Source organism: Triticum urartu, chromosome 2A (assembly GCF_056163025.1).
Source record: "Triticum urartu cultivar PI428250 chromosome 2A, HENAU_Tu73, whole genome shotgun sequence".
In the NCBI taxonomy this organism is placed as follows: Eukaryota; Viridiplantae; Streptophyta; class Magnoliopsida; order Poales; family Poaceae; genus Triticum; species Triticum urartu.
The window spans coordinates 146,632,224-146,658,728 of record NC_141874.1 but is presented as its reverse complement, the minus strand read 5'-3'; the positions used below and the strand labels follow the sequence as shown (position 1 = coordinate 146,658,728).

General features: G+C 45.1%; 2 protein-coding genes across 2 annotated transcripts; one reads left to right on the top strand and one right to left on the bottom strand.

Annotated features, from left to right (window-relative positions):
* Nucleotides 1-17,703: 17,703 nt before the first annotated feature.
* On the top strand, nt 17,704-19,809 carry LOC125541277 (uncharacterized). Its single transcript, XM_048704731.2, has one exon. It carries the CDS (start codon nt 17,966-17,968, stop codon nt 19,379-19,381), a length of 1,416 nt encoding a protein of 471 aa, XP_048560688.2. The 5' UTR covers nt 17,704-17,965; the 3' UTR covers nt 19,382-19,809.
* A 3,223-nt stretch (nt 19,810-23,032) lies between these two features.
* On the bottom strand, nt 23,033-26,171 carry LOC125536367 (uncharacterized). The gene is made up of 3 exons (XM_048699567.2): nt 24,949-26,171; nt 23,904-24,041; nt 23,033-23,575 (listed from the first exon to the last, which is right to left on the bottom strand). Exons 1-3 carry the CDS (start codon nt 26,081-26,083, stop codon nt 23,274-23,276), a joined length of 1,575 nt encoding a protein of 524 aa, XP_048555524.2. The 5' UTR covers nt 26,084-26,171; the 3' UTR covers nt 23,033-23,273.
* Nucleotides 26,172-26,505: the final 334 nt, after the last annotated feature.

Below are 26,505 nucleotides of genomic sequence, written 5' to 3'. Positions count from 1 at the left end.
TCCTTGCTGTACACACCTTTTGAGAGAGCCATACATGATTTAGAATTTGTTAGAATACTCTATGTGCTTCGATTATATCTTTTGAGTTATATAATTTTGCTCTAGTACTTCACTTATATCTTTTAGAGCACGGTGGTGGATTTGTTTTATAGAAACTATTGATCTCTCATGCTTCACTTAGATTATTTTGAGAGTCTTAAATAGCATGGTAATTTTCTTAAAATCCTAATATGCTTGGTATATAAGATTAATAATAAAAACTTTCTTATGAGTGTGTTGAATACTATGATAAGTTTGATAGTTGATAATTGTTTTGAGATATAAAGATGGTGATATTAAAGTTGTGCTAGTTGAGTAGTTGTGAATTTGAGAAATACTTGTGTTGAAGCTTGTGATTCCCGTAGCATGCACGTATGGTGAACCGTTATGTGATGAAGTCGGAGCATGATTTATTTATTGATTGCCTTCCCTATGAGTGGCGGTCGGGGACGAGCGATGGTCTTTTCCTACCAATCTATCCCCCTAGGAGCATGCGCATAATACTTTGCTTCGATAACTTGTAAATTTTTGCAATAAGTATATGAGTTCTTTATGACTAATGTTGAGTCCATGGATTATACGCACTCTCACCCTTCCACCTTTGCTAGCCTCTCTAATACCGCGCACTTTTTGCCGGTATCATACACCCACCATATACCTTCCTCAAAACAGCCACCATACCTACCTATTATGGCATTTCCATAGCCATTCCGAGATATATTGCCATGCAACTTTCCACCGTTCCGTTTATGACACACTCCATCATTGTCATATTTCTTAGCATGATCATGTAGTTGACATAGTATTTGTGGCAAAGCCACCGTTCATAATTCTTTCATACTTGTCAATCATGCATCATTGCATATCACGGTACACCACCGGAGGCATTCACATAGAGTCATATTTTGTTCTAAGTATCGAGTTGTAATTGTTGAGTTGTAAGAAAAATAAAAGTGTGATGATCATCATTATTAGAGCATTGTCCCAGTGAGGAAAGGATGATGGAGACTATGATTCCCCCACAAGTCGGGATGAGACTCCGGACGAAAAATAAATAAAAGAGGCCAAAGAAGCCCAAATAAAAAAAGAGAAAGAAAAGAGGCCATAAAAAAGAGAAATAAAAGAGGCCATAAAAAAGAGAAAAGGACCAAATAAAAAAATAAAAAATGAGAGAAAAAGAGAGAAGGGACAATGTTACTATCCTTTTACCACACTTGTGCTTCAAAGTAGCACCATGATCTTCATAGTAGAGAGTCTCTCATGTTATCACTTTCATATACTAGTGGGAATTTTTCATTATAGAACTTGGCTTGTATATTCTAATGATGAGCTTCCTCATATTGCCCTAGGTCTTCATGAGCAAGCAAGTTGGATGCACACCCACTTAGTTTCTTTTTGAGCTTTCATATACTTATAGCTCTAGTGCATCCGTTGCATGGCAATCCCTACTCACTCACATTGATATCTATTGATGGGCATCCCCATAGCCCGTTGATACGCCTAGTTGATGTGAGACTATCTTCTCCCTTTTTGTCTTCTCCACAACCACCACTCTATTCCACCCATAGTGTTATATCCATGGCTCACGCTCATGTATTGCGTGAAGATTCAAAAAGTTTTGAGAATGTCAAAAGTATGAAACAATTGCTTGGCTTGTCATCGGGGTTGTGCATGATTTAAATATTTTGTGTGGTGAAGATAGAGCATAGCTAGACTATATGATTTTGTAGGGATAACTTTCTTTAGCCATGTTATTTTGAGAAGACATAATTGCTTTGTTAGTATGCTTGAACTATTATTATTTTCTATGTCAATATGAACTTTTGTCTTGAATCTTTCGGATCTGAATATTCATACCACAATTAAGAAGAATTACATTAAAATTATGCCAAGTGGCACTCCGCATCAAAAATTCTGTTTTTATCATTTACCTACTCGAGAACGAGCAGGAATTAAGCTTGGCGATGCTTGATACGTCTCCAACGTATCTATAATTTTTGATTGCTCCATGCTATATTATCTACTGTTTTGGACATTATTGGGCTTTATTATCCACTTTTATATTATTTTTGGGACTAACCTATTAACCAGAGGCCCAACCCAGAATTGTTGTTTTTTGCCTGTTTTAGGGTTTCGAAGAAAAGGAATATCAAACGGAGTCCAAACGGAATGAAACCTTCGGGAACGTGATTTTCACATCGAATACAACTCAGGAGACTTGGACCCTACGTCAAGACACGTAACAGGAGGCCACGAGGTAGGGGGGCGCCTACCCCCCAGACACGCCCTCCACCCTTGTGGGCCCCCTATTGCTCCACCGACGTACTTCTTCCTCCTATATATACCCACGTACCCCCAAACGATCAGATACGGAGCCAAAACCCTAATTCCACCGCCGTAACTTTCTGTATCCACGAGATCCCATCTTGGGGCCTGTTCCGGAGCTCCGCCGGAGGGGGCATCGATCACGGAGGGCTCCTACATCAACACCATAGCCCTTCCGATGAAGTGTGAGTAGTTTACTTTAGACCTACGGGTCCATAGTTAGTAGCTAGATGGCTTCTTCTCTCTTTTTGGATCTCAATACAATGTTCTCCCCCTCTCTTGTGGAGATCTATTCGATGTAATCTTCTTTTTGTGGTGTGTTTGTTGAGACCGATGAATTGTGGGTTTATGATCAAGTCTATCTATGAATAATATTTGAATCTTCTCTGAATTCTTTTATGTATGATTGGTTATCTTTGCAAGTATCTTCGAATTATCAGTTTGGTTTGGCCTACTAGATTGATCTTTCTTGCAATGGGAGAAGTGCTTAGCTTTGGGTTCAATCTTGCGGTGTCCTTTCCCGGTGACAGTAAGGGCAGGAAGGCACGTATTGTATTGTTGCCATCGAGGATAACAAGATGGGGTTTTCTTCATATTGCATGAGTCTATCCCTCTACATCATGTCATCTTGCTTAAGGTGTTACTCTGTTTTTAACTTAATACTCTAGATGCATGCTGGATAGCGGTCGATGAGTGGAGTAATAGTAATAGATGCAGGCAGGAGTCGGTATACTTGTCTCGGACGTGATGCCTATATACATGATCATACCTAGATATTCTCATAACTATGCTCAATTATGTCAATTGCTCAACAGTAATTTGTTCACTCACCGTAGAATACTTATGCTCTCGAGAGAAGCCACTAGTGAAACCTATGGCCCCCGGGTCTATCTTTATCATATCAATCTCCTACTACTTGGTTATTTACTTTGCCATTTACTTTGCCTTTATTTTACTTTGCATCTTTATAATAAAAAATACCAAAAATATTATCTTATCATATCTATCAGATCTCACTCTCGTAAGTGGCCCTATAGGGATTGACAACCCCTATTTGCGTTGGTTGCGAGGATTTATTTGTTTTGTGCAGGTGCGAGGGCCTCCTACTGGATTGATACCTTGGTTCTCAAAAACTGAGGGAAATACTTACGCTACTTTGCTGCATCATCCCTTCCTCTTCGGGGAAAACCAACGCAGTGCTAAAAGAGGTAGCAACGCGCATAGTTCGGAACCTGTAGCCAGAGATGGGTCCGTAGTTTCGGTGACATAGATGTCACTTGAAGTTAAGTCTATGTGCGGCTCCAACGCCGCTAAGGCCGCGGCTTCCGCAGCAAGGTTGAGCTTCCCGTCTTTGGATTGCGTGATTTGCTCCGGATTTATGGCTGGAGCAGCTACAGGTACTATCTCCTACGTGAGGACCGGTGACAGATTTAGGTCATGTTCATCGTGATGGCAGAGAGCAGCTGCCGTGGTCTCGAATCCATCGAAGATCAAGTCTCCACGGATATTTGCGACATAGTTAAAGCTTCCGAATCTGACCTGGTGGCCAGGGGCGTAGCTTTCGATCTGCTCCAGATGGCCAAGCGAGTTGGCCCGTAGTGCGAAGCCGCCGAACACGAAGATCTGTCCGGGGAGGAAGGCTTCTCCTTGGACAACATCATTGTAGATGATTGAAGGGGCCATCAAACCGTTTGAGGACGGCACAATGGAGACTCTCAATGAAAGCACCAATATCGGTGTCAAAACTAGCGGATCTCGGGTAGGGGGTCTACTACCTCTTGAGCACTGCGTTGGTTTTCCCTTGAAGAGGAAAGGGTGATGCAGCAAAGTAGCGTAAGTATTTCCCTCGGTTTTTGAGAACCAAGATATCAATCCAGTAGCAGTCTGCGCACGAGTCCCTCGCATCTACACAAACAAATAAGTCCTCACAACCAACGCGATAAGGGGTTATCAATCCCTACACGGTCACTTACGAGAGTGAGATCTGATAGATATGATAGGATTATTTTTTTGGTATTTTTATGATAAAGAGAAATAAAAGATGCAAGTAAAATAAATGGCAAAGGAAATAACTAAGTATTGGAAGATTAATATGATGGAAGATAGACCCGGGGGCCATAGGTTTCACTAGTGGCTTCTCTCAAGAGCATAAGTATTTACGGTGGGTGAACAAATTACTGTTGAGCAATTGACAGAATTGAGCATAGTTATGAGAATATCTAGGTATGATCATGTATATAGGCATCACGTCCGAGACAAGTAGACCGACTCTTGCCTGCATCTACTACTATTACTCCACACATCGACCATTATCCAGCATGCATCTAGAGTATTAAGTTCAAGAGAACAGAGTAACGCTTTAAGCAAGATGACATGATGTAGAGGGATAAACTCATGCAATATGATATAAACCCCATCTTGTTATCCTTGATGGCAACAATACAATACATGCCTTGCTGCCCCTGTTGTCACTGGGAAAGGACACCGCAAGATTGAACCCAAAGGTAAGCACTTCTCCCATTGCAAGAAAGATCAATCTAGTAGGCCAAACCAAACTGATAATTCGAAGAGACTTGCAAAGATAACCAATCATACATAAAAGAATTCAGAGAAGATTCAAATATTGTTCATAGATAAACTTGATCATAAACCCACAATTCATCGGTCTCAACAAACACACCGTAAAAGAAGATTACATCGAATAGATCTCCACAAGAGAGGGGGAAATTTGTATTGAGATCCAAAAAGAGAGAATAAGCCATCTAGCTAATAACTATGGACCCGTAGGTCTGAAGTAAACTACTCACACTTCATCGGAGGGGCTATGGTGTTGATGTAGAAGCCCTCCATGATCGATGCCCCCTCCGGCGGAGCTCCAGAAAAGGCCCCAAGATGGGATCTCGTGGATACAGAAAGTTACGGTGGTGGAATTAGGGTTTTGGCTCTGTATCTAGTAGTTTGGGGTACGTAGGTATATATAGGAGGAAGGAGTACGTCGGTGGAGCAACAGGGGGGACACGAGGGTGGAGGGCGCGCCTGGGGGGGGGGGGGTAGGCGCGCCCCCTACCTCGTGCCTTCCTCGTTGATTGCTTGACGTAGGGTCCAAGTCCTCTTGATCATGTTTGTTCCAAAAATCACGTTCCCGAAGGTTTCATTCTGTTTGGACTCCGTTTGATATTCTTTTTCTGCGAAACCCTAAAATAGGCAAAAAACAGCAATTCTGGGTTGGGCCTTCGGTTAATAGGTTAGTCCCAAAAATAATATAAAATTGTATAATAAAGCCCAATAATTTCCAAAACAGAATATAATATAACATGGAACAATAAAAAATTATAGATACGTTGGAGACGTATCAAGCATCCCCAAGCTTAATTCCTGCTCGTCCTCGAGTAGGTAAATGATAAAAACAGAATTTTTGATGTGGAATGCTACTTGGCATAATTTCAATGTAAGTCTTCTTAATCGTGGTATGAATATTCAGATCCGAAAGATTCAAAACAAAAGTTCAATATTGACATAGAAATAATAATACTTCATGCATACTAACTAAGCAATTATGTCTCTTCAAAATAACATGGCCAAAGAAATTTATCCCTACAAAATCATATAGTCTGGCTATGCTCTATCTTCACCACACAAAGTATTTAAATCATGCACAACCCCGATGACAAGCCAAGCAATTGTTTCATACTTTTGGTGTTCTCAAATTTTTTCAATCTTCACGCAATACATGAGCGTGAGCCATGGACATAGCACTTTAGGTGGAATAGAATGGTGGTTGTGCAGGAGACAAAAAAGGGGAAGATAGTCTCACATCAACTAGGCGTATCAACGGGCTATGGAGATGCCCATCAATAGATATCAATGTGAGTGAGCAGGGATTGCCATGCAACGGATGCACTAGAGCTATAAGTATATGAAAGCTCAACAAAAGGAACTAAGTGGGTGTGCATCCAACTCGCTTGCTCACGAAGACCTAGGGCATTTTGAGGAAGCCCATCATTGGAATATAAAAGCCAAGTTCTATAATGAAAAATTCCCATTAGTATATGAAAGTGATAACATAGGAGACTCTCTATTATGAAGATCATGGTGCTACTTTGAAGCACAAGTGTGGTAAAAGGATAGTAGCATTGTCCCTTCTCTCTTTTTCTCTCATATTTTTTTATTTATTTGGGCCTTCTCCTTTTTTATGGCCTCTTTTTTATTTTATTTTACTTTATTTTTCGTCCGGAGTCTCATCCCGACTTGTGGGGGAATCATAGTCTCCATCATCCTTTCCTCACTTGGGACAATGCTCTAAAAATGATGATCATCATACTTTTATTTACTTACAACTCAACAATTACAACTCAATACTTAGAGCAAAATATGACTCTATGTGAATGCCTCCGGCGGTGTACCGGGATATGCAATGAATCAAGAGTGACATGTATGAAAGAATTATGAATGGTGGCTTTGCCACAAATACAATGTCAACTACATGATCATGCAAAGCAATATGACAATGATGGAGCGTGTCATAGTAAACGGAACGGTAGAAAGTTTCATGGCAACATATCTCGGAATGGCTATGGAAATGCCATGATAGGTAGGTATGGTGGCTATTTCGAGCAAGGTATATGGTGGGTGTATGATACCGGCGAAAGGTGCGCGGTATTAGAGAGCCTAGCAATGGTGGAAGGAAGAAAAGTGCGTATGATCCATGGACTCAACCTTAGTCATGAAGAAGTCATATACTTATTGCAAAAATCTACAAGTTATCGAAGCAAAGTATTACGCGCATGCTCCTAGGGGGATAGATTGGTAGGAAAAGACCATCGCTCGTCCCCGACTGCCACTCATAAGGAAGACAATCAATAAATAAATCATGCTCCGACTTCATCACATAACGGTTCACCATACGTGCATGCTACGGGAATCACAAACTTTAACACAAGTATTTCTCAAATTCACAACTACTCGACTAGCATGACTCTAATATTACCATCTCCATATCTTAAAACAATTATCAAGTATCAAACTTCTCATAGTATTCAACACACTCATAAGAATTTTTTTATTAATCTTGAATGCCTAACATAATTAAAGCAAATTACCATGCTGTTTTGTAAGACTCTCAAAATAATATAAGTGAAGCATGAGAGAACAATAGTTTCTATAAAACAAATCCACCGACGTGCTCTAAAAGATATAAGTGAAGCACTAGAGCAAAAACTATATAACTCAAAAGATATAAGTGAAGCACATAGAGTATTCTAACAATTTCTGAATCATGTGTGTCTCTCTCAAAAGGTGTGTACAGAAAGGATGATTGTGGAAAACTAACAAATAAAGACTCAAATAATACAAGACGCTCCAAGCAAAACACATATCATGTGGTAAATAAAAATATAGCTCCAAGTAAAGTTACCGATGGAAGTAGACGAAAGAGGGGATGCCTTCCGGGGCATCCCCAAGATTTGGCTTTTAGGTGTCCTTAGACTATCTTGGGGTGCCATGGGCATCCCCAAGCTTAGGATCTTTCCACTCCTTGTTCCATAATCCATCAAATATTTTACCCAAAACATGAAAACTTCACAACACAAAACTTAAAGTAGAAAATCTTGTGAGCTCCGTTAGCGAAAGAAAACAAAACACCACTTAAAGGTACTGTAATGAACTCATTCTTTATTTATATTGGTGTTAAACCTACTGTATTCCAACATCTCTATGGTTTATAAACTATTTTACTAGCCATAGATTCATCAAAATAAGCAAACAACACACGAAAAACAGAATTTGTCAAAAATAGAACATTTTGTAGTAATCTGTAGCTAACGCAAGATCTGGAACCCCAAAAATCTAAAATAAATTTCTGGACGTGAGGAATTTATCTACTAATCATCTGCAAAAATAATTAACTAAATATCACTTTCCAAATAAAAATGACAGAAGTTGTCGTGAGGAATTTTTAGGCAAAGACGAAAACCAAGCTTTAGCACGATCTCTAAGCGAAAAAGGAAATAGCTTCAATTTAACAATATCACTATCCACATCTTTCTTCTTTTGCATATCACATAAATCAACGAAGCTATTCAGATGGGTAGCGACATCTTCACTAGGAAGGCCGGCGAATTAATCTTTCATGACAAGATTCAACAAAGCATCATTGATTTCACAAGATTCAGTATCAGTAAGAGGAGCAATCGGAGTGCTAAGGAAATCATTGTTGTTGGTATTGGTGAAGTCACACAATTTGGTATTATCTTGAGCCATCGTGACAAGCAAGCAATCCAACACACAAGCAAACAAGAGACGGGCAAAAAGAGGCAAATAGAGAAAGAGAGGGAGGAAGGAGAGAGAGAGAGAGGGCGAATAAAACAGCAAGGGTGTAGTGGGGGAGAGGAAAACGAGAGGCAAATGGCAAATAATGTAATGCGATAGATAAGGGTTTGTGATGGGTACTTGGTATGTCTTGACTTGCAACGGCGCCACAAGTGACTCGTTGTCGGGAGTCAAATATTGACTTGTCTTGCGCGAACCTCCCCGGAAACGGCGCCAGAAATCCTTCTTGCTACCTCTTGAGCACTGCGTTGGTTTTCCCTTGAAGAGGAAAGGGTGATGCAGCAAAGTAGCATAAGTATTTCCCTCAGTTTTTGAGAACCAAGGTATCAATCCAGTAGGAGGCCGCGCACGAGTCCCTCGCACCTACACAAACAAACAAATCCTTGCAACCAACGCGATAAGGGGTTGTCAATCCCTACACGGTCACTTACGAGAGTGAGATCTGATAGATATGATAGGATTATTTTTTTGGTATTTTTATGATAAAGAGAAATAAAAGATGCAAGTAAAATAAATGGCAAAGGAAATAACTAAGTATTGGAAGATTAATATGATGGAAGATAGACCCGAGGGCCATAGGTTTCACTAGTGGCTTCTCTCAAGAGCATAAGTATTTACGGTGGGTGAACAAATTACTGTTGAGCAATTGACAGAATTGAGCATAGTTATGAGAATATATAGGTATGATCATGTATATAGGCATCATGTCTGAGACAAGTAGACCGACTCCTGCCTGCATCTACTACTATTACTCCACACATCGACCGCTATCTAGGATGCATCTAGAGTATTAAGTTCAAGAGAACAGAGTAACACTTTAGCAAGATGACATGATGTAGAGGGATAAACTCATGCAATATGATATAAACCCCATCTTGTTAAGCTCGATGGCAACAATACAATATGTGCCTTGCTGCCCGTACTGTCACTGGGAAAGGACACCGCAAGATTGAACCCAAAACTAAGCACTTCTCCCATTACAAGAAAGATCAATCTGTTGGGTTTCGTAGTAATTTCAAAATTTTCCTACGCACACGCAAGATCATGATGATGCATAGCAACGAGAGGGGAGAGTGTTGTCTACGTACCCTTGTAGACCGCAACGGAAGCATTGACGCAACGTAGAGGAAGTAGTCGTACGTCTTCTGATCCGACCGATCCAAGCACCGTTACTCCAGCACCTCCGAGTTCTTGGCACACGTACAGCTCGATGACGCTCCCCGGGCTTCGATCCAGCAAAGCTTCAGGGATGAGTTTCATCGGCACAACGGCGTGGTGACGATGATGATGTTCTACCGACGCAGGGCTTCGCCTAAGCACTACTACGATATGACCGAGGTGGAATATGGTGGAAGGGGGCACCGCACACGGCTAAGGAACGATCATGAAGATCAACTTGTGTGTTCTAGGGTGCCCCCCTGCCTCCGTATATAAAGGATCCAAGGGGGGGTGCGGTCGGCCTAGAGGAGGCGCGCAGGAGGAGTCCTACTCCTACCGGGAGTAGGACTCCCCTCCCGTTCCTTGTCCAACTAGGAGAGGTGGATGGAGAGAAGGAAAGGGGGGCGCCGCCCCTCCCTCCTTGTCCAATTCGGACTAGGGGGAGAGGGGGCGCGCGGCCTGCCCTGGCAGCCCCTTCCTCTTCTCCACATTAGGCCCATAAGGCCCATTAACCCCCCCGGGGGGTTTCGGTAACCCCGCGGTGCTCCGGTTTTATCCGAAACTTCCCCGGAACCCTTCCGGTGTCCGAATATAGTCATCCAATATATCAATATTTATGTCTCAACCATTTCGAGACTCCTCGTCATGTCCGTGATCATATCCGGGACTCCGAACTAACTTCGGTACATCAAAATGCATAAACTCATAATAACTGTCATCGTAACGTTAAGCGTGCGAACCCTATGGTTCGAGAACAATGTAGACATGACTGAGACAAATCTCCGGTCAATAACCAATAGTGGGACCTGGATGCCCATATTGGCTCCTACATATTCTACGAAGATCTTTATCGGTCAGACCGCATAACAACATACGTTGTTCCCTTTGTCATCGGTATGTTACTTGCCCGAGATTCGATCGTCGGTATCCAATACCTAGTTCAATCTCGTTACCGGCAAGTCTCTTTACTCGTTTCGTAATACATCATCTCACAACTAACTTATTAGTTGTAATGCTTGCAAGGCTTATGTGATGTGCATTACCGAGAGGGCCCAGAGATACCTCTCCGACAATCGGAGTGACAAAACCTAATCTTGAAATACGCCAACCCAACATGTACCATTGGAGACACCTGTAGTACTCCTTTATAATCACCCAGTTACGTTGTGACGTTTGGTAGCACCCAAAGTGTTCCTCCGGTAAACGGGAGTTGCATAATCTCATAGTTATAGGAACATGTATAAGTCATGAAGAAAGCAATAGCAGCATACTAAACGATCGGGTGCTAAGCTAATGGAATGGGTCATGTCAATCAGGTCATTCACTTAATGATGTGATCCCGTTAATCAAATAACAACTCCTTGTTTATGGTTAGGAAACATAACCATCTTTGATTAATGAGCTAGTCAAGTAGAGGCATACTAGTGACACTTTGTTTGTCTATGTATTCACACATGTATTATGTTTCCGGTTAATACAATTCTAGCATGAATAATAAACATTTATCATGATATAAGGAAATAAATAATAACTTTATTATTGCCTCTAGGGCATATTTCCTTCACAATCTAGTAGGCCAAACCAAACTGATAATTCAAAGAGACTTGCAAACATAACCAATCATACATAGAAGAATTCAGAGAAGATTCAAATATTGTTCATAGATAAACTTGACCATAAACCCACAATTCATCGGTCTCAACAAACACACCGCAAAAGAAGATTCCATCGAATAGATCTCCATAAGAGAGGGGGGAGAACTTTGTATTGAGATCCAAAAAGAGAGAAGAAGCCATCTAGCTAATAACTATGGACCCGTAGGTCTGAAGTAAACTACTCACACTTCATTGGAGGGGCTATGGTGTTGATGTAGAAGCCCTCCGTGATCAATGCCCCCTCCGACGGAGCTCCGAAAAAGGCCCCAAGATGGGATCTCATAGATACAGAAAGTTACGGTGGTGGAATTAGGGTTTTGGCTCCATATCTGGTAGTTTGGGGGTACGTAGGTATATATAGGAGGAAGGAGTACGTCGGTGGAGTGTAACATCCCAAATTTTCAATTTGGAATGTTATACAATAGATCATCATTGCATATCATATTTATTGCATTTTAGTTGATCCTAGAAATTTCACGCAACTCAAGGACCCTCGGAGAGAGTTGGGGATTTCGTTAATTTCATATTTGAGTTGTCTCAAATTTTGAAAAGAGGATCATTTGATTTTATTTATTTTATCTTCAATTATTTCTATTATGAAAATTATAGAGGGAATAAAATGACTTTTCCAAAATAAAGAAATATTGGGGATTTAATAAAAAAATCAAATAAGATTTTATTTTGGTTTTATTTGCTATTTTATTTGAATTTAAGAAAAATTGCACGTTTTCAAAAATTGCATTTAGGGCCAAGAAAATGTTCATCCTGTTCTAAATATTTTATTTAGACGGTGAAAATTTGTTTTGGCATTTTTAGAATTTTGTTTATTTTTCTAGAATTTTTTTATTAGTCGCAGCGAAATTGTTTAAAAAAATAAGACCCCGCGCCCGACTGGGCCAAGGGCCCAGCCAGCCGTCGCCGCCTCCCGCCGGGTCGGGACAGGAGTCCCGACCGCCGCCATCGCCGAGTCCAGGGAGGACCCGCCTCCCGAGGCCGACCCCTTCCCCAAGTCGCCGCCTCCCCCCTTATAACCCCGCCGCCGCCCCCCTGCAGCCCCACACCCGCCGCCGCCAGCGCCGCCGCCGCCGCGCCGCAGCCGCCGCGTCGGAGCCGCCGCCCCGCACCACCCGCCGCCGCCGGAGCCCCGAGACAAGGTAGCCGCCGCCCCGGTTTTCTGAGAAAAGTCGTTTTGGTTTTTTTAGAAAACCCTAGTGTTCGTTTTTTAAATAGATCGGTTTTTCTCCGGTTTATTTATTTAGCGAGCGTTCGCTCGTCCGTTCGTTTTAACGAACGCATTCTTCGTTTAGTTCCAGTTAACGAACTTTCGTTCGTTAACCCGTTCGTCATTTTTCTTTTTCTCGGATTAAATCCGTGATTTCCTTATCGCGATTTCTGATCTGATGTTCGTTTTAGTTTATCTTTTCGCTCATTTATCGGAATCAGGCGATTCAAGCGCCTGGAGTTTCGTCTCGAAACCCTCTTTCCATTTAACCAACTCAAACAAGTTTTTGCCTTAGTAAAAATTGCCCTAGATCCATAATAGTAAATGAAGCCTTTTTCTTTTGCCGTTTGTCTTTCGTTGCTTCGTTCGATTTGCATTCTTTTGCCAACCGGAGTTCTTAAGTTGAACTTTTTGGTTAGATCTCTTATTTGAGTTTTACCTGTGCATTAGTTGAGTGCTTATTGTATGCTTGTTTGTTTGCGATAGAGTACCCGGAGTGCGCCGCTTGCTACTTCGAATCGCTAGGTTTTGCGGATCATCAGCAAGGCAAGTGACACTTTGATCATACTTCCTATTACCCAGTTTTATTGCATTAGATCAATCCTCACACATTGCATGTTTAGGATCTAATTAAATTGTGGGTTCTGGGAAGTAGATGAGGTAGTACCTATTACCTGTTTACTATCAAACCTTTGGGAGTTACTTCTACGTTTGCTTCTTATGCCATGCTATGCTAGTAGACGTGGATTGGGTGAGTGAAATCCGTGACAGATGTGAATGTTAAATTAATGGTTTATCTAAGGTGGCAACTTAAATATACATCTGGGTGGACTGAGGCACCTGGGTATTTCAGCGATTGCCTGTTTTTCTTTGGACCGCCACCCAGGCTCAAAGGGATCATGAGATTATTCATGCTAGAAACTTCCGTGTGCATCCACAAGCTACTATGGGCTCTAGCATAGTTGACTAAGTCGTGCAAACTCTTACAGTGGTAGACTAGCAGATGTAGGGGATGTAGGTGGTACGATCTACCCATCGTAAGGTGCTAGCACTTCTGAAAGACTATGTCTCGGTCATCCGTTTCTCAAACACCATGTAGTGCGAGAATCCCAACGGAGGAGATCGAGTCTTGTGGGGAAAAGTGCACAAACCTCTGCAGAGTGTATAAACTAATCATGATTAGCCGTGTCCCCGGTTATGGACAACTTGAGTATCTGGTATTTGGATTATCATGTGAATCTCATCATACTACTCTAATTAATTTGTTGGGTTTTTAATGATGATGCTTAATTGGGTTTGAGAATGCTGTCAACCATTCTCAATGTTTAACAACTACCATGATAGTTAAATAAAATTTATTCCTTTGCAGTAGGGAAAAATTGGCTTTACGAAAAACTGTAACCATAGAGCTTTCCACCAGCCAAATATGCATATAGCATAGCATTATTCTTTTATTGCTCTCTATGTGTTACCTTGCCAACATATTCCATGTGCTGACCCGTTTTGGGTTGCAACGTTCATGTTGTAGACTTTTCAGACGACGAGTAAGGTGCCTTTTAGGTCGTGGTTCTATACTCAGTGATGCCGTTGGAGTTGATGGACTCACTTATCTTTCAAGCCTTCCGCTGTTATCGTTATTAGATGGCCTTATGCCATATTTATTGTAATAAGTTCCCTTTGGAGATACTCGATGTAATAAGTGTGTGATTGCTACTCTGTTATAAATCCTTCAAGTACTGTGTGGTGTCAGCATGACTGATCCAGGAATGACGCCTGAGCACAGAGATTGGACCGTTTGAGGTCTGGTCGCTACATGGAGCAATAGGGGGCCCACGAGGGTGGAGGGCGCGCCTGGGGGGGAGGCGTGCCCCCCTACCTCGTGCCTTCCTCATTTATTGCTTGACGTAGGGTCCAAGTCCTCTGTATCATGTTCATTCCGAAAATCATGTTCCCGAAAGTTTCATTCCGTTTGGACTCTGTTTGATATTCTTTTTCTGCGAAACCCTAAAATAGGCAAAAAATAGCAATTCTGGGCTGGGCCTCCGGTTAATAGGTTAGTCCCAAAAATAATATAGAAGTGTATAATAAAGCCCAATAATGTCCAAAACAGAATATAATATAGCATGGAACAATCAAAAATTATAGATACGTTGGAGACGTATTAGGGTCCCGAATTGTGCGTCTAGGATTGATGGTAACAGGAGACAAGGGACACAATGTTTATCCAGGTTCGGGCCCTCTCTATGGAGGTAATACCCTACTTCCTGCTTGATTGATCTTGATGAATATGAGTATTACAAGAGTTGATCTACCACGAGATCGTAATGGCTAAACCCTAAAAGTCTAGCCTGGCTATGATTATGAGATCTATCTACGGACCTAGCCCTCTGGTTTATATAGACACAGGAGGGACCTAGGGTTTACACAAGGTCGGTTACAGAGAAAGGAATATTCATATTTGGTCGCCAAGCTTGCCTTCCACGCCAAGGAGAGTCCCATCCGGACACGGGTAAAGTCTTCGGTCTTCGTATCTTCACGGCCCATCAGTCCGGCCCATATCAATAGGTCGGACGCCCGAGGACCCCTTAGTCCAGGACTCCCTCAACAGTACCGTATATAAAACAATATTTTGAAACCAAAGAAAAATTTTGTGTGCCTTTGGGATCTGGTGGGGGATTGCTGGAATTTGGTCTTTTTAATTCAGGCCAGCACAATAGCCATTTCAGAATTTCTAATAAATCATAGAGGCCCATTTAGCCCATTCGTGCAAGGCAAGAGGTGGGACTAAAGTTTACCCCCACATTACTAGTATGGTAGGAGTTGGACCTCCTTATAAGGGAGGATGTTTCCCCACATGTATGAGCATGAGAATAAGAGAGACATTCGCGTGCGCTCCTCTACCGCCTGCCTTGCCACGCCACGCCTCGTCACGACGCGCTACGGGTTGAGGGAATGAGCCAAGCCATTGTCTAAGTTTTTGTTGCGCACGATTGGTATAGAAAGGTCACACGGAAGCTGAAAAGTTTTTGCTATAGTGAAGATTGAATGCGAACGGTGCATCCGTTTGGCTGCTGGTTGTTCGCTTTGTCTCCCTCTCTTTGTTTCACCTCCCATCGCCGCCCGTTCGCCTCCTCCTATGCCTATAAAAGAGAGGTCACTCCTCTCCAGAGAGACACACCAGAACATCATCTTCCTCTCGCCACCGAGTTCCAAACTCTGAGCTACTGCTAGGTCCTTCCCCGTATCGGCTTGCGGCGTGCACTGCATGTCCGGACAACAGGCCTCCGAAACCCCTCCACTTTGAGTCCTGTACGGGAGAAAGGTGATAGGGTTTTTGGGGAGAGCTATGCGTGACTACTGACTTCTTCATCACGGAAGCCACGGACGCCGATGACCACTTCCCAAACAATGACTTCTTCCCCGACGTCGACAACCTCTTCGACGACATGGCCGGCAAGGACGTCAACCCCAACACCTTTGTTGCAGCTCAGTATGTCTTCGTGTTCTTTCTGTTTGAAGTTTCTTGTTATAGCTTCTATTCTAGATATGTTCTATTCATATTCACTATTTCATATGCCATTTGCATACTCTCTGTCGAATTGCATGACTTATCTTATCTCTGCTATGATAGTTATGTTTAATCTACTATTTTTGTTAATAAAATCATATGGTGAATTGCTCATATTTCCAACACATGGCTGCCCAGGGTCGGTAGCTTCCTTCTTTCCCTCGTCTCCTTTGTCTTCTTCCTTCCCTTCTTTGTCCCCCTCTCTCTTTCTTTTGTTTTTTCATCTTTCCCCTTCTACATGCTCACTCTCTAAACCTAACTCATCTCCTACAGTACATGCACCACGTTTTCTCGAGATGGAGGTCTCTCCCTCCATTTACGCAATCCTTGTCTCTCTTCGCTTTTAGCCCAGCCTCTCTATTCTTGTTTCTAGCGTGCACTTCATCGGTCTTTGTGGTAAGGATTGGCGCAGTTGGTGTAGAGCTCATGCATACCCCAGGAGCAAATTCTATTCCTGCCCGCTTGCCATGACAGCCAGCTCAGTCTCCCGTCCGGGCGTGCTGCCAGGAACAGAGATGTTCTGTTCAATGACAAGACTTAATTGTTGGTGCTACTAGTTGTAATGGAAAATCCTTGCAACCAATGCTCATTTTGTTGTGACAGGATGTCTACACGTTGCTTATAGCAGTTATTACACACCAAAAGAAGAAGGAACCTCACTGCTATTACTCGCTGGGTAAAGCCAGTAAATTAACACCATTTGTATTTTTCCTGGCTAGCTTGATTCGTCGTCGAAGTCCTTGTGGCGGTCTTCATTTCTCCTTGCTAAAGAAACTCGCTCGAGCTCAAATCATTATGTGATGATGGTTGTAGATATAGCAATGCATTACATAACAAAACATTTACAAGCTTCCCCTAAAAAAACATTTACAAGCTATACGCATCGCTATAATTTCATCTTTGCAACACCACTTTATGTGCAAGTGAGACCATCTACGTCTTTTTTCCTTTCAGATTGACCATCAACACTTCACAATGTCAATTTGCTCTGTTCCTTCCAGCCCGAAGAATTGTGTAGGCTATCCGAATAAAATGAATTTTTTTTTGCAATGAAAAGTAGGGTATTTATTACAGATTCACGGGATTACAATCGGCAACGACTAGTTCAGAATAAAACGAAACCTATTAATCGCTGGTGCTGCTACTAAGCAAGAAAATCTTTGAAACAAATATTCATATATAGAGTCATGAATTGAAACAAATATTCGGCATGAATAGTGAGCTATATCAAAAAGAAATGTTTGACCGGCACATCTGGACTCGACAGGTCATCAAGTCCACGTGGCGGCCTCCACGACGGCTCTCTCTCTGGGTGGGTGTGGGTATGGGGTTGGGGGGTGTCAGTTTGTTTGTTTTGTTTAAAAGAAAAAAGAAAAGAAGTTTGCTTCCATGCATGGATTTCTCCTCCTCCCCCTCAACCGCACCCATCGCTCCAACAAAACCTCCGATCGATCACGACCTCCGCTAGCTTCGCCTTCCGCTTAACCACACCACCCTACCTTTCCTCCCCTCTACTCCTTCAGCTCTCCCAAGCTTCATTCGCTCTCCCCCCAGATCCCCAATGGTCGCGCCCGCCGCCTCAGATCCTCCCCCAGGCGGCCCCTCCCCCTCCCCACTCTCCTCCTGATCGATCCGATCGACACCGCATCGCTGCTTCTTGGCCGGTCGATCATGGACGCCGTGGGGGAGCTTGCTGCTGCGGGGATGCACCACCACCATCACCACCACCACCACAGGTGCAAAGTGTGCGGGAAGGGCTTCTCGTGCGGCCGCTCGCTGGGCGGCCACATGCGCTCCCACATCTCGCTCGGCGAGGCGCTTCCGGAGGCCGACGACGAGCTGATCAGGCGCTCCTCCGCCAACGGCGGCCGCACCAGCGCCAATGGCGCCGTCGGCTACGGGCTCCGGGAGAACCCCAAGAAGACGCGCCGGCTGTCCGACTTCGCCGACGAGGAGGAGGACCAGGGCGGCGACGGAGGCGCGCAGAGGGCCTGCCGGGAGTGCGGCAAGCTGTTCTCGTCGTGGCGATCGCTGTTCGGCCACATGAAGAGCCATGCGCCCGGCGCCGCCAGGGATCACGATGAGTACGACGAGGCCGACGACGACGTGGACCTGCTTGGAGAGGAGGAGTACTCCTTCGCCGCGGAGGCGGAGGCGGAGGCGGAGGCGGAGAAGGAGGAGGAGGAGGAGGAGGAGGAAGAGGAGATGGAGCCGGCGCCGATGGAACCGCTGGTGCCGGCGCCGGTGGCTGGGATGGCCGCGCCGCCCAGGCGGAGGCGCAGGTCCATGCGCGTGGCGGCGCCGGCCCCCGCGCCGCCGCCGCCGATGCTGAGCGCGTTCGAGAAGGAGCAGGAGGACGTCGCGCTCTGCCTCCTGATGCTCTCGCGCGACACCACCGGTGGCATGCGGGGTTCGCCGGCGCCGAAGCAGGCGCACCTCCCGAGGAACGGCTACGGCTACAACTCCGACGACGACTCGGCTCTGTTCCAGTACGGCGACGCTAAGACCAAGAGCGTGGCCAAGAGCAAGAAGCGAAGGACCAGCCATTACGCGCTCAACTCCGCCTCGCCGAAGCAGCGGGGCGAGGCGGCGCCGCCGCCGGCGAAGCGCACCCGCTACGAGTGCCCGGGGTGCGGCAGGGTGTTCAGCTCCTACCAGGCGCTGGGCGGGCACCGCGCGAGCCACAAGCGGATCAACACCAGCTGCAGCGCCCCCAAGGCCGCGCCCGCCGCCGCCCCCGCGCCGGAGCCGAGCGTGGACACCTACACCTCGTTCGGCACCCTGTCCCCGTCGGCCTCGCCGGACTCGGTGGCCATCGGCATTGGCGCCGGCAGCAGCAAGAAGCCAACCGCCGGCGAGGCGGAGAAGTTCGAGTGCCCGGTCTGCTTCAGGGTGTTCGGGTCGGGGCAGGCGCTGGGCGGGCACAAGCGGTCCCACATAATCGCCGACGCCGCCTTCTCCTCGGACGGCGAGCTCTACGGCAGCGCGAGCGTGAGCGTGAACGAGGAGCAGGAGCAGGGGTACCCGGTGGCGGCGGCGGGGTCGCTGGACCTCAACTTCCCGCCGGCTCCGTCGGAGGAGGCCTGAGCCCGAGCGCCCGACCCGCCGCAGCGAGAGCCAGCCAGAAGCAAAAGCTCGATCCGCAAACCGAGGCCATCAATGGGGGATGTGTACAGATTGATTCGATTCGTTTCCGTCATTCTTTCCAAGCGACGCTAGCTCCAGCTCCAAGCTCGAAGGTAGAGAGAGAATCTTCCAAGAAAGAAACCCAAGAAGAAGAGTTCAGAGTTCAGAGAAGCCATCGATCTCGGCATTCAGGTTCTTGATTAGGAAAAAAGAAAGAAAGAAAGAAAGAATACATTTCTTTTTTTTGTTTTCGCTGCATTCCTTTTTTGATTTCATCTCCGGATGGACAGGATTAATAAGCCGGCCTGCGAGTTAGTGGCCAACAAAGATGAACTCAAATGCTATTCCTTTTATTTTATTATTATCATCGGGTCGTCATAGTTTATTTCCTTCCTTCTATTTCTTTTCTGGATGGATGGAGATTTGGTCATACGCATGCAGTGTTATTTTTAGCCTTGCTGTTAAGCTTTGCTAATTGCTGCCCATGTGGTGGTGGTGGTAACTGAAGTACTGAACCCCCGTGAATTCCTGGGTCAATGCTAACCTTTGCCCAGCTCCTACTTTTGCTGCACTGACCTGACCGACCGACTGACTGAGATCTCCAGCAACCAAGCAACCAACCAACCGCTTTGCTTCAGTCGCTGCCTGCTTAGTACAGCAGCAGCACTCAGCCGTTCCACTGACTGACAGGGTGACAATCAGCCAGCCAGGAGAAGCTAAGCCATCAAGCAAGTTTTCCCAACAATGCAAGAGCATTGCACTGGACCCCAGCCGGCCTCAACAATGCAGTGTGCATGAAAGAATGCAGTTCTTCAGAGCGATGGAAGCTCATAAGCTAAAACACACTGTACTGGTGAAATGATTGGCTAGCACAGTGGAGCAACAAATGTTTATGAGGAGCAAGCATGCATGTGTGCGTGGTGGCATGTGGTATCGATGCAGGACGAGCCTTGCTTCTCACTCTCCCTTCGTTCTAGCTAGCTTAGCCGAGCCACTGTCCTGCTGTTGCTTTTGCAAGCCTGCAGCGGCCAAAATAGTTAAAGATTAGTGCTAATCATGCCATCTTCGCCCTCGCTTTCTCTCTCTCTCTCTCTCTAGAGAGAGAGAGGGCAGGCAGGCGGGCGCAGACAGCTCACGCAAACGTTGTGTTGTTCGTGTCCCTTTCTCGCCTGCCTTTGCTGAACTGGTTTGTTTACCAGCTAGAGGTTAGTCTCTCTGCGAGGCAAGCTTGATGTGCCCATCGCCTCTCCTGCAAAAAATAAAATCCAAGCATTAGTACGAAGCTGAGAACTGGCTAGCTGCCGCCTGCGCTGCAGGCCGTCGTCTCAGGTTGGGGTTCTTTGATTCTTCTCTTGTTTGAGCCCTGCTTGGACATACTTCTTCGGGTCACATCCATCCACCGTGTTGCTGGGCAAATGCAGTGGCATATCCCTTGCTTCGGCTGAGTAAACTACTACTTGTACTACTCAAGTGTGCCTTAGAAGAACTATGCTTTTGTTTTTGTAGGTCCGGTATGGCTGGCGTTCGAATAACAGGCTATGTAACATATACATCTTTTCATTTCTGGGATGAATTTTCAGTAAACTGTCGGTGTGCGCGACGGCCGCTATCTCTTCCCTTGTTAAGAGAAAGAAAAATGGTGATCGGTCGAAGGTTGGTTGCGAAAAGGCGAGCGAAAACGTTGTGATTGATGCATGCTTGATGGCTAAGAAGAAGAATGTTGCTTCATTCATGTGATTTGCACCCTCTTTTAATCAAGAGAAAATGCATTGCGTGCCAATCAGACAGGACCACAATCCTGTGCTGCTTCATCCGTCCTGCTCTACTTGGTGGAGCTCTCGATGCAGCGTTCCTTTGTTTCTTTATGGTGCCAGAATTGGAAGGATGATGTCCTGGACTGACCACGATTATCTATCGGATTGGAAGCCAATCGGCTTGTGAACTGATAAATTAACAAGTGAACTCTCTGAAGATATACTACTACTCCAGTTGATGTGCCCTATAGCTTGTTTATACTACTGTCAACAGGTCTTCGGTGGTCCGTAGCGGGTTTTCTGATGAGGACCCAACTCGCCTCTGCATTTCCCGTCACCCCACCCCCTGGTTGTTCGTCTTTGTATTCACGTTTTAAGTAACGGAAGTAGCCGAATAGGGATAGGTGGGTTCCATAATATGGACATGGAGCTCATACCGTCAGCCATAAGCAAACTCCTCGGGTGCAAGCTTTCTAATTATTAGAGGAATCTTAAGTTAGATATAGAGTTACATGCAGACCCTATTTCTCTAGTGAACCGCCAGCAACCTGCATTAGCCAAATCCCCCAGCCTCCATTTCTGCCTGCTTTGCACCAGCAGGGAAAAAAATAATACCAAGATCACACAATTGGCAGTTCCAAATTGACTTGAAGCCAAACAGCACAGCCCTTGATCAGGTCTTGAACTCCATCCTTGGAATAGCAGGCGCCACAAGGCCACAAGGCAAAGGCCTAGAAAGGAATGAGCCAATGGATGAGCTGTCGCAGGCACCTGCACAGTTGCACTGCACCTATAGCCAAAGGATCAGGTCACACTCCAACTTGTGAGAAAGATATGCATAGCATGTATTAGTATCTAACGCTACAAAGATGTCATGGCAGCGACTTCCTTACGGTTATTATTACAGAGAACAATTCAGAAGATACTCCATGAAAATAGGGCATGACCGACCATGGGAGGTCAGGTCAGGTGTGCAGCCAACGTCTTCTAATTGTGGCTCCTCTGATGTGTGAACCATAACCTACACACTTCAGCAGAGGCCCTCGGCTTCTCTGCTGCATGCCTTGCAACCACCCAAGTCTCAACTCTCAACCAACCTTTGTTTAGCACTCAGCATACACGGATCCAGATCTGCCTGACTGCTCCGGCAGCCAGTGCAGTGTTGCTAAGATTAGCCATGAGAGGATTCTGAAAGATAGGGGCTCCAGATGGGCGGTTTTTTGACCGGGTGAGCAGGCAACCACCAACTTAAAAACGGCCATAAAGTGTGGCTAAACAACTTGACTTTCTAGCCTGATAGAGGCGTCGAAAGGCGCTAATGACTCCGCGCGATATGTTGGAAGAGACGGCGGAGTAGCGCAAGCAAAGGTAGATTCCACTGTGTGGAATTGTGGATTCAAGGGTGTGATTATTGGAAAGGTTGATTGGTTAGTGGGCAATATATCACACCGGCCAGGCTTGGGGTGTACTCTTCACAGAAAAGCTCAAGCTTCTTGCACGGCCTGGAAATGTGCTAATCATGGAGCTCTGTCTAGGGAACGATCTTCGCTCTCATCAGCCATCGATCTCTTGTCGATTTGTCATGCCGCTTGATTTTTGCAGTAAACCGCCATTGGGTTGGTCACCGAAAATTGAAGATTGTCATGTGTAGTTGGGGAACAGGAAGAAGTTTTCTAACATCAAAAGTAGGGTGGTTAAAAAATGATGCAAAACAATCAAACAAAATTGATAAACCATGTTGCATTACTAGCTGTCAACTACGGAATACTTAGCTATGACCTGACCACCAACACCACAAGTTTCTAACAATGCAGGCATCCTATACTGCATCCTTTAGAGGAAGAGGAGAGGACACTCATAGCATAATAGACAAGGATCTTATTAAAACTCTAGTCAACTTAGTAAGGAAAATAGCTCGCATACTCATGAGGAACAAGGGTCAAGAGGATTCGGTACACTTCATGAAGCAGTACTCAACTAGCCCTACAACCAACTTACAAAAGCATGGATCACCAGTTCATAGTCACGAGCCGTTTGTACAAACATGATATAAAGTAGTTAGCTTTCCCACGTTGTCAAGCGGTTCACCTTCTATATACCTACGGAAGTTCTTCATCACTGGCATCCAGATTTGCACCGTCTATTTCGTTGCCTGTAGGAGCAATGAACCGGGTACCTAGCTGCTGTGTTAGCTTCAAGGCACTACGAAAGAGTGGGCAGTCTGCTTTATTTCCAGGAACACCATTGCTCCGAAACCATTTTGCCCAAGCTTTGCTAAGCTTTGATCTTGTCTCGGTCTCCTTCTTGAATATCACGTCAATTCGTGTTTGTTTTAGTGCGCGGCTAGGCACAGGATCTGCATCCTTTCCTTGATCTATGTGCTTTGACATGCCGACCGTACCTGCAGGGCGAGAAGAGAATGAAAGAGTCAAACCCCAAGTCAGACCAACCCACAATATCCCTGCATTCCAAATCCCCGCTTCGAAACTTAGTAATGAAATTGGCACACACAAACCTGTTATTTTATTTTATTTTTATTGTAAAAAGTTTGACAGGAATGAGGTAATAACAAATCAGTAACTAGCAGAGCAGCAGGTGAAATCATATTTCAAATTAACGACGTTGCTAACAGCAACCCACAATTCAGTTACTAATCGACCTACCAAAGTCCAAATCTCCGATGTATAAAGGATTACAGACCCATAAATTCCAAGATACATGTACGTTACCTCCATCCGGTAAGGTTTCACTCGAGGTAGCTGCTTCATTACCTCCTACTGCTCCTACACCCCATGAAGCAAGGAGGTAATCATTTGCAAGAGGTGCAAAGAGGTCACCAGTCCTCTCGCATACTGCCAAGTCACTCACTAGCACAGAGAAATGATATCATTAGACTGGGAAAATGGAAAAAAGGGGGACAAGAGGGAAGACCATGAGACTGAGAAAACAAGCAAAGAAGATGAACTCACACCTCATATTCTTGTCTTGAGTGTTAGTGTGAGTAGGTGACAGATGAGTTTATTGCAGAGACAAATGATAAATGGTCGTTGGTGTGATATTGTGGGAAAAACTACTGCTTTTAACAGAATAACTGTAAGAACTAAAAGCAGCAAAGGGGAATTGAACATCCAAAAGTGAAAATGTTGCAAGAACATTGTTTCATCGCTTAACCTAACGTTTTAACATTTTCTCGGCACACACACACACTAACTAGTCAGTAACCAAGAACTTATAATCTTCAGCCTAATGCAACAAGATAGGAAATATGCAGAAAATGGCTATATGAGATGTATGATTAATAGAAAGATTTCTAGAGATGAACATTATATCACGGAAAAAAATGAATGAATAATATTACTAGATTTGTGCTTCGAAATGGGCCAAACAACCACTAAATTGCTTACCTATAATAGCACACTGTCAGAGTTTAAACTTAATTTTAGTTTGCATCTCGCAAATTTCCAGCTGCCATGTGCAGCCCATCCTCAAAAGATGTGACATAACCATCGTATAATGTCTGTATAGAAAGAAAGCAATAAGCTTTTGATTTTAACGATTTTGCCAGATTCTGTGATGGATCTATATACAATGTCATACAATAAATTAGTTAAAACTGCTTCCTCTCTCTGAAGATGAGAATATTTAAGTGCCACAACATAGTATAGTTAATCAGTTACAAACACTTCGTGACAATGAAGTTATTCCAGCAACCAAGTGCAAATAATTTGGCTATTTCCATGTTTCTGTTTTCTGGAAATGTGAAGAGCGAAATACCTGCAGTATAGAAACTTTTGTACGGATAATAGGCGGTGGTCGTGAAATTATCTTTGCCAAGATTTCTGAACTGCATTGTCTCAAGCTGAATGATGCAGACACCGATATCTGTCTTTACATAAATCGCACGATCATCTTCATCGTACCCCAACATGAGATTATCACATCCTCCCATAGGCCCTAGACCAAGGATCGTGTTCAGTTCGAAGGTCTTCTGCAGCACCCATCCAGCAACACCATCACAATCGACTTCCCTCTCCCACATTTCGAATTTTTGGTATTCCAAGGCAGCAAGGCCAAAACTGCCATCATCTGTCGACATGATCTTAAAGCTGCTCGAGCAGTTATAATACATGAAATCCGGCATCTCGATATTAACTAGGCTATGCCTATCTAAATCAAACTTGAGTATGCCATCCTCATTGCCATCAAACACCCAATAAACAGAATCCCCTACAAGGGTACTGGGACGGTTCAGCTCACACATATACCGAATTGCTGCTGTTGAGATGAGCTCGCCCCATGTTCCGGTCTCCGATGAGTAGACCGAGGCAAATGCTCGTTTATTGTCATCGTGGATACCTATCAAGACCACCTGAAATGGGCTGGTGTGGCAATCGCCGTGCACGTGGCCTTCGTCGCCGGAAACACAAATCACAGCGGCGTTGAAGACGCCAATCTCCTTTCCGTGAAACACTGGTGGAACGACCACACAACGGCGGCCTCCCGTGGCGGGGTCAAACAGCACGACCTCGCCCAGCCGTTGGGCGAAGAAGACGACGCGCCCATGGCGGCAGTCGAATATGTCCATGTTCATGCTGCGGATGTCTCGAGGGAAGAAGCGCTCGTGCGGGATGTGGTCTGGAGGGTCGAGATCGGACCTGAAGTAGGGGGACCCGGTGTGGCCCATGACGAGGCCGAGGAGGGGAGGTTTCCGGTGTTGGTCGCGGAAGCCGCGGAGGAACTGGGGGTCGGTGACGACGTCGCGCCACTGCTTGCAGACGACGGAGAGGCGGGGAAGGGTGGAGGGCTGAGGTGGGAGGAGGAGGAAAATCTTCCGTAGGAGGTCGTCGTCTTCCAGCGCCGCCGGTGGCGAGGCGGGGCGTGCACGGCGGCGGCGGCGGCGGCGGGTCATGGTGTCGTCGACTGGATGTGGTGTGGGGGTGTGGAGTAGTGGACTGTCTACTGTTTGTGGCCCAGGTCCGTCGAAGCTTTCGGCCAGGGCCGAAGAACCAGCCCATGAGATGTCTAATTTCAGTGTTTTGAATTGGTTAAATCAACATTTGACTTTTTCTCATGTTTTACTACGCTTAGAGCATCTACAGCGAGACCTCTCAAACCCGCCTTATACGTCCGGACGGGCCGTCCGGTCACTGACCGATCATGTTTTTTTGACCTAGATGGACGCCTCAAACGGGCTTCAAACGCCTTGGCTAACCAGCACCTGGGACGGATATGGGGGCGCCCGGGCACGCCCGCCACGTCGGACCCGACCCATGCTGGCCCACCCAACCCCACTTATATTTGTCCTTATTCTCTCGCCGGAGCAAATCCTAG

Bases quoted from the DNA above. Each gene is read 5' to 3' on its own strand.
- LOC125541277 (XM_048704731.2), top strand. From the start codon at position 17,966: ATGGACGCCGTGGGGGAGCTTGCTGCTGCGGGGATGCACCACCACCAT.
- LOC125536367 (XM_048699567.2), bottom strand. From the start codon at position 26,083: ATGACCCGCCGCCGCCGCCGCCGCCGTGCACGCCCCGCCTCGCCACCG. The intron at 24,042-24,948 runs GTATTTCGCTCT...TCTCTGTGCTAG, and splicing joins CAAAAGTTTCTATACTGCAG to TGAGTGACTTGGCAGTATGC. The intron at 23,576-23,903 runs GTAACGTACATG...CTCGCCCTGCAG, and splicing joins TGAAACCTTACCGGATGGAG to GTACGGTCGGCATGTCAAAG.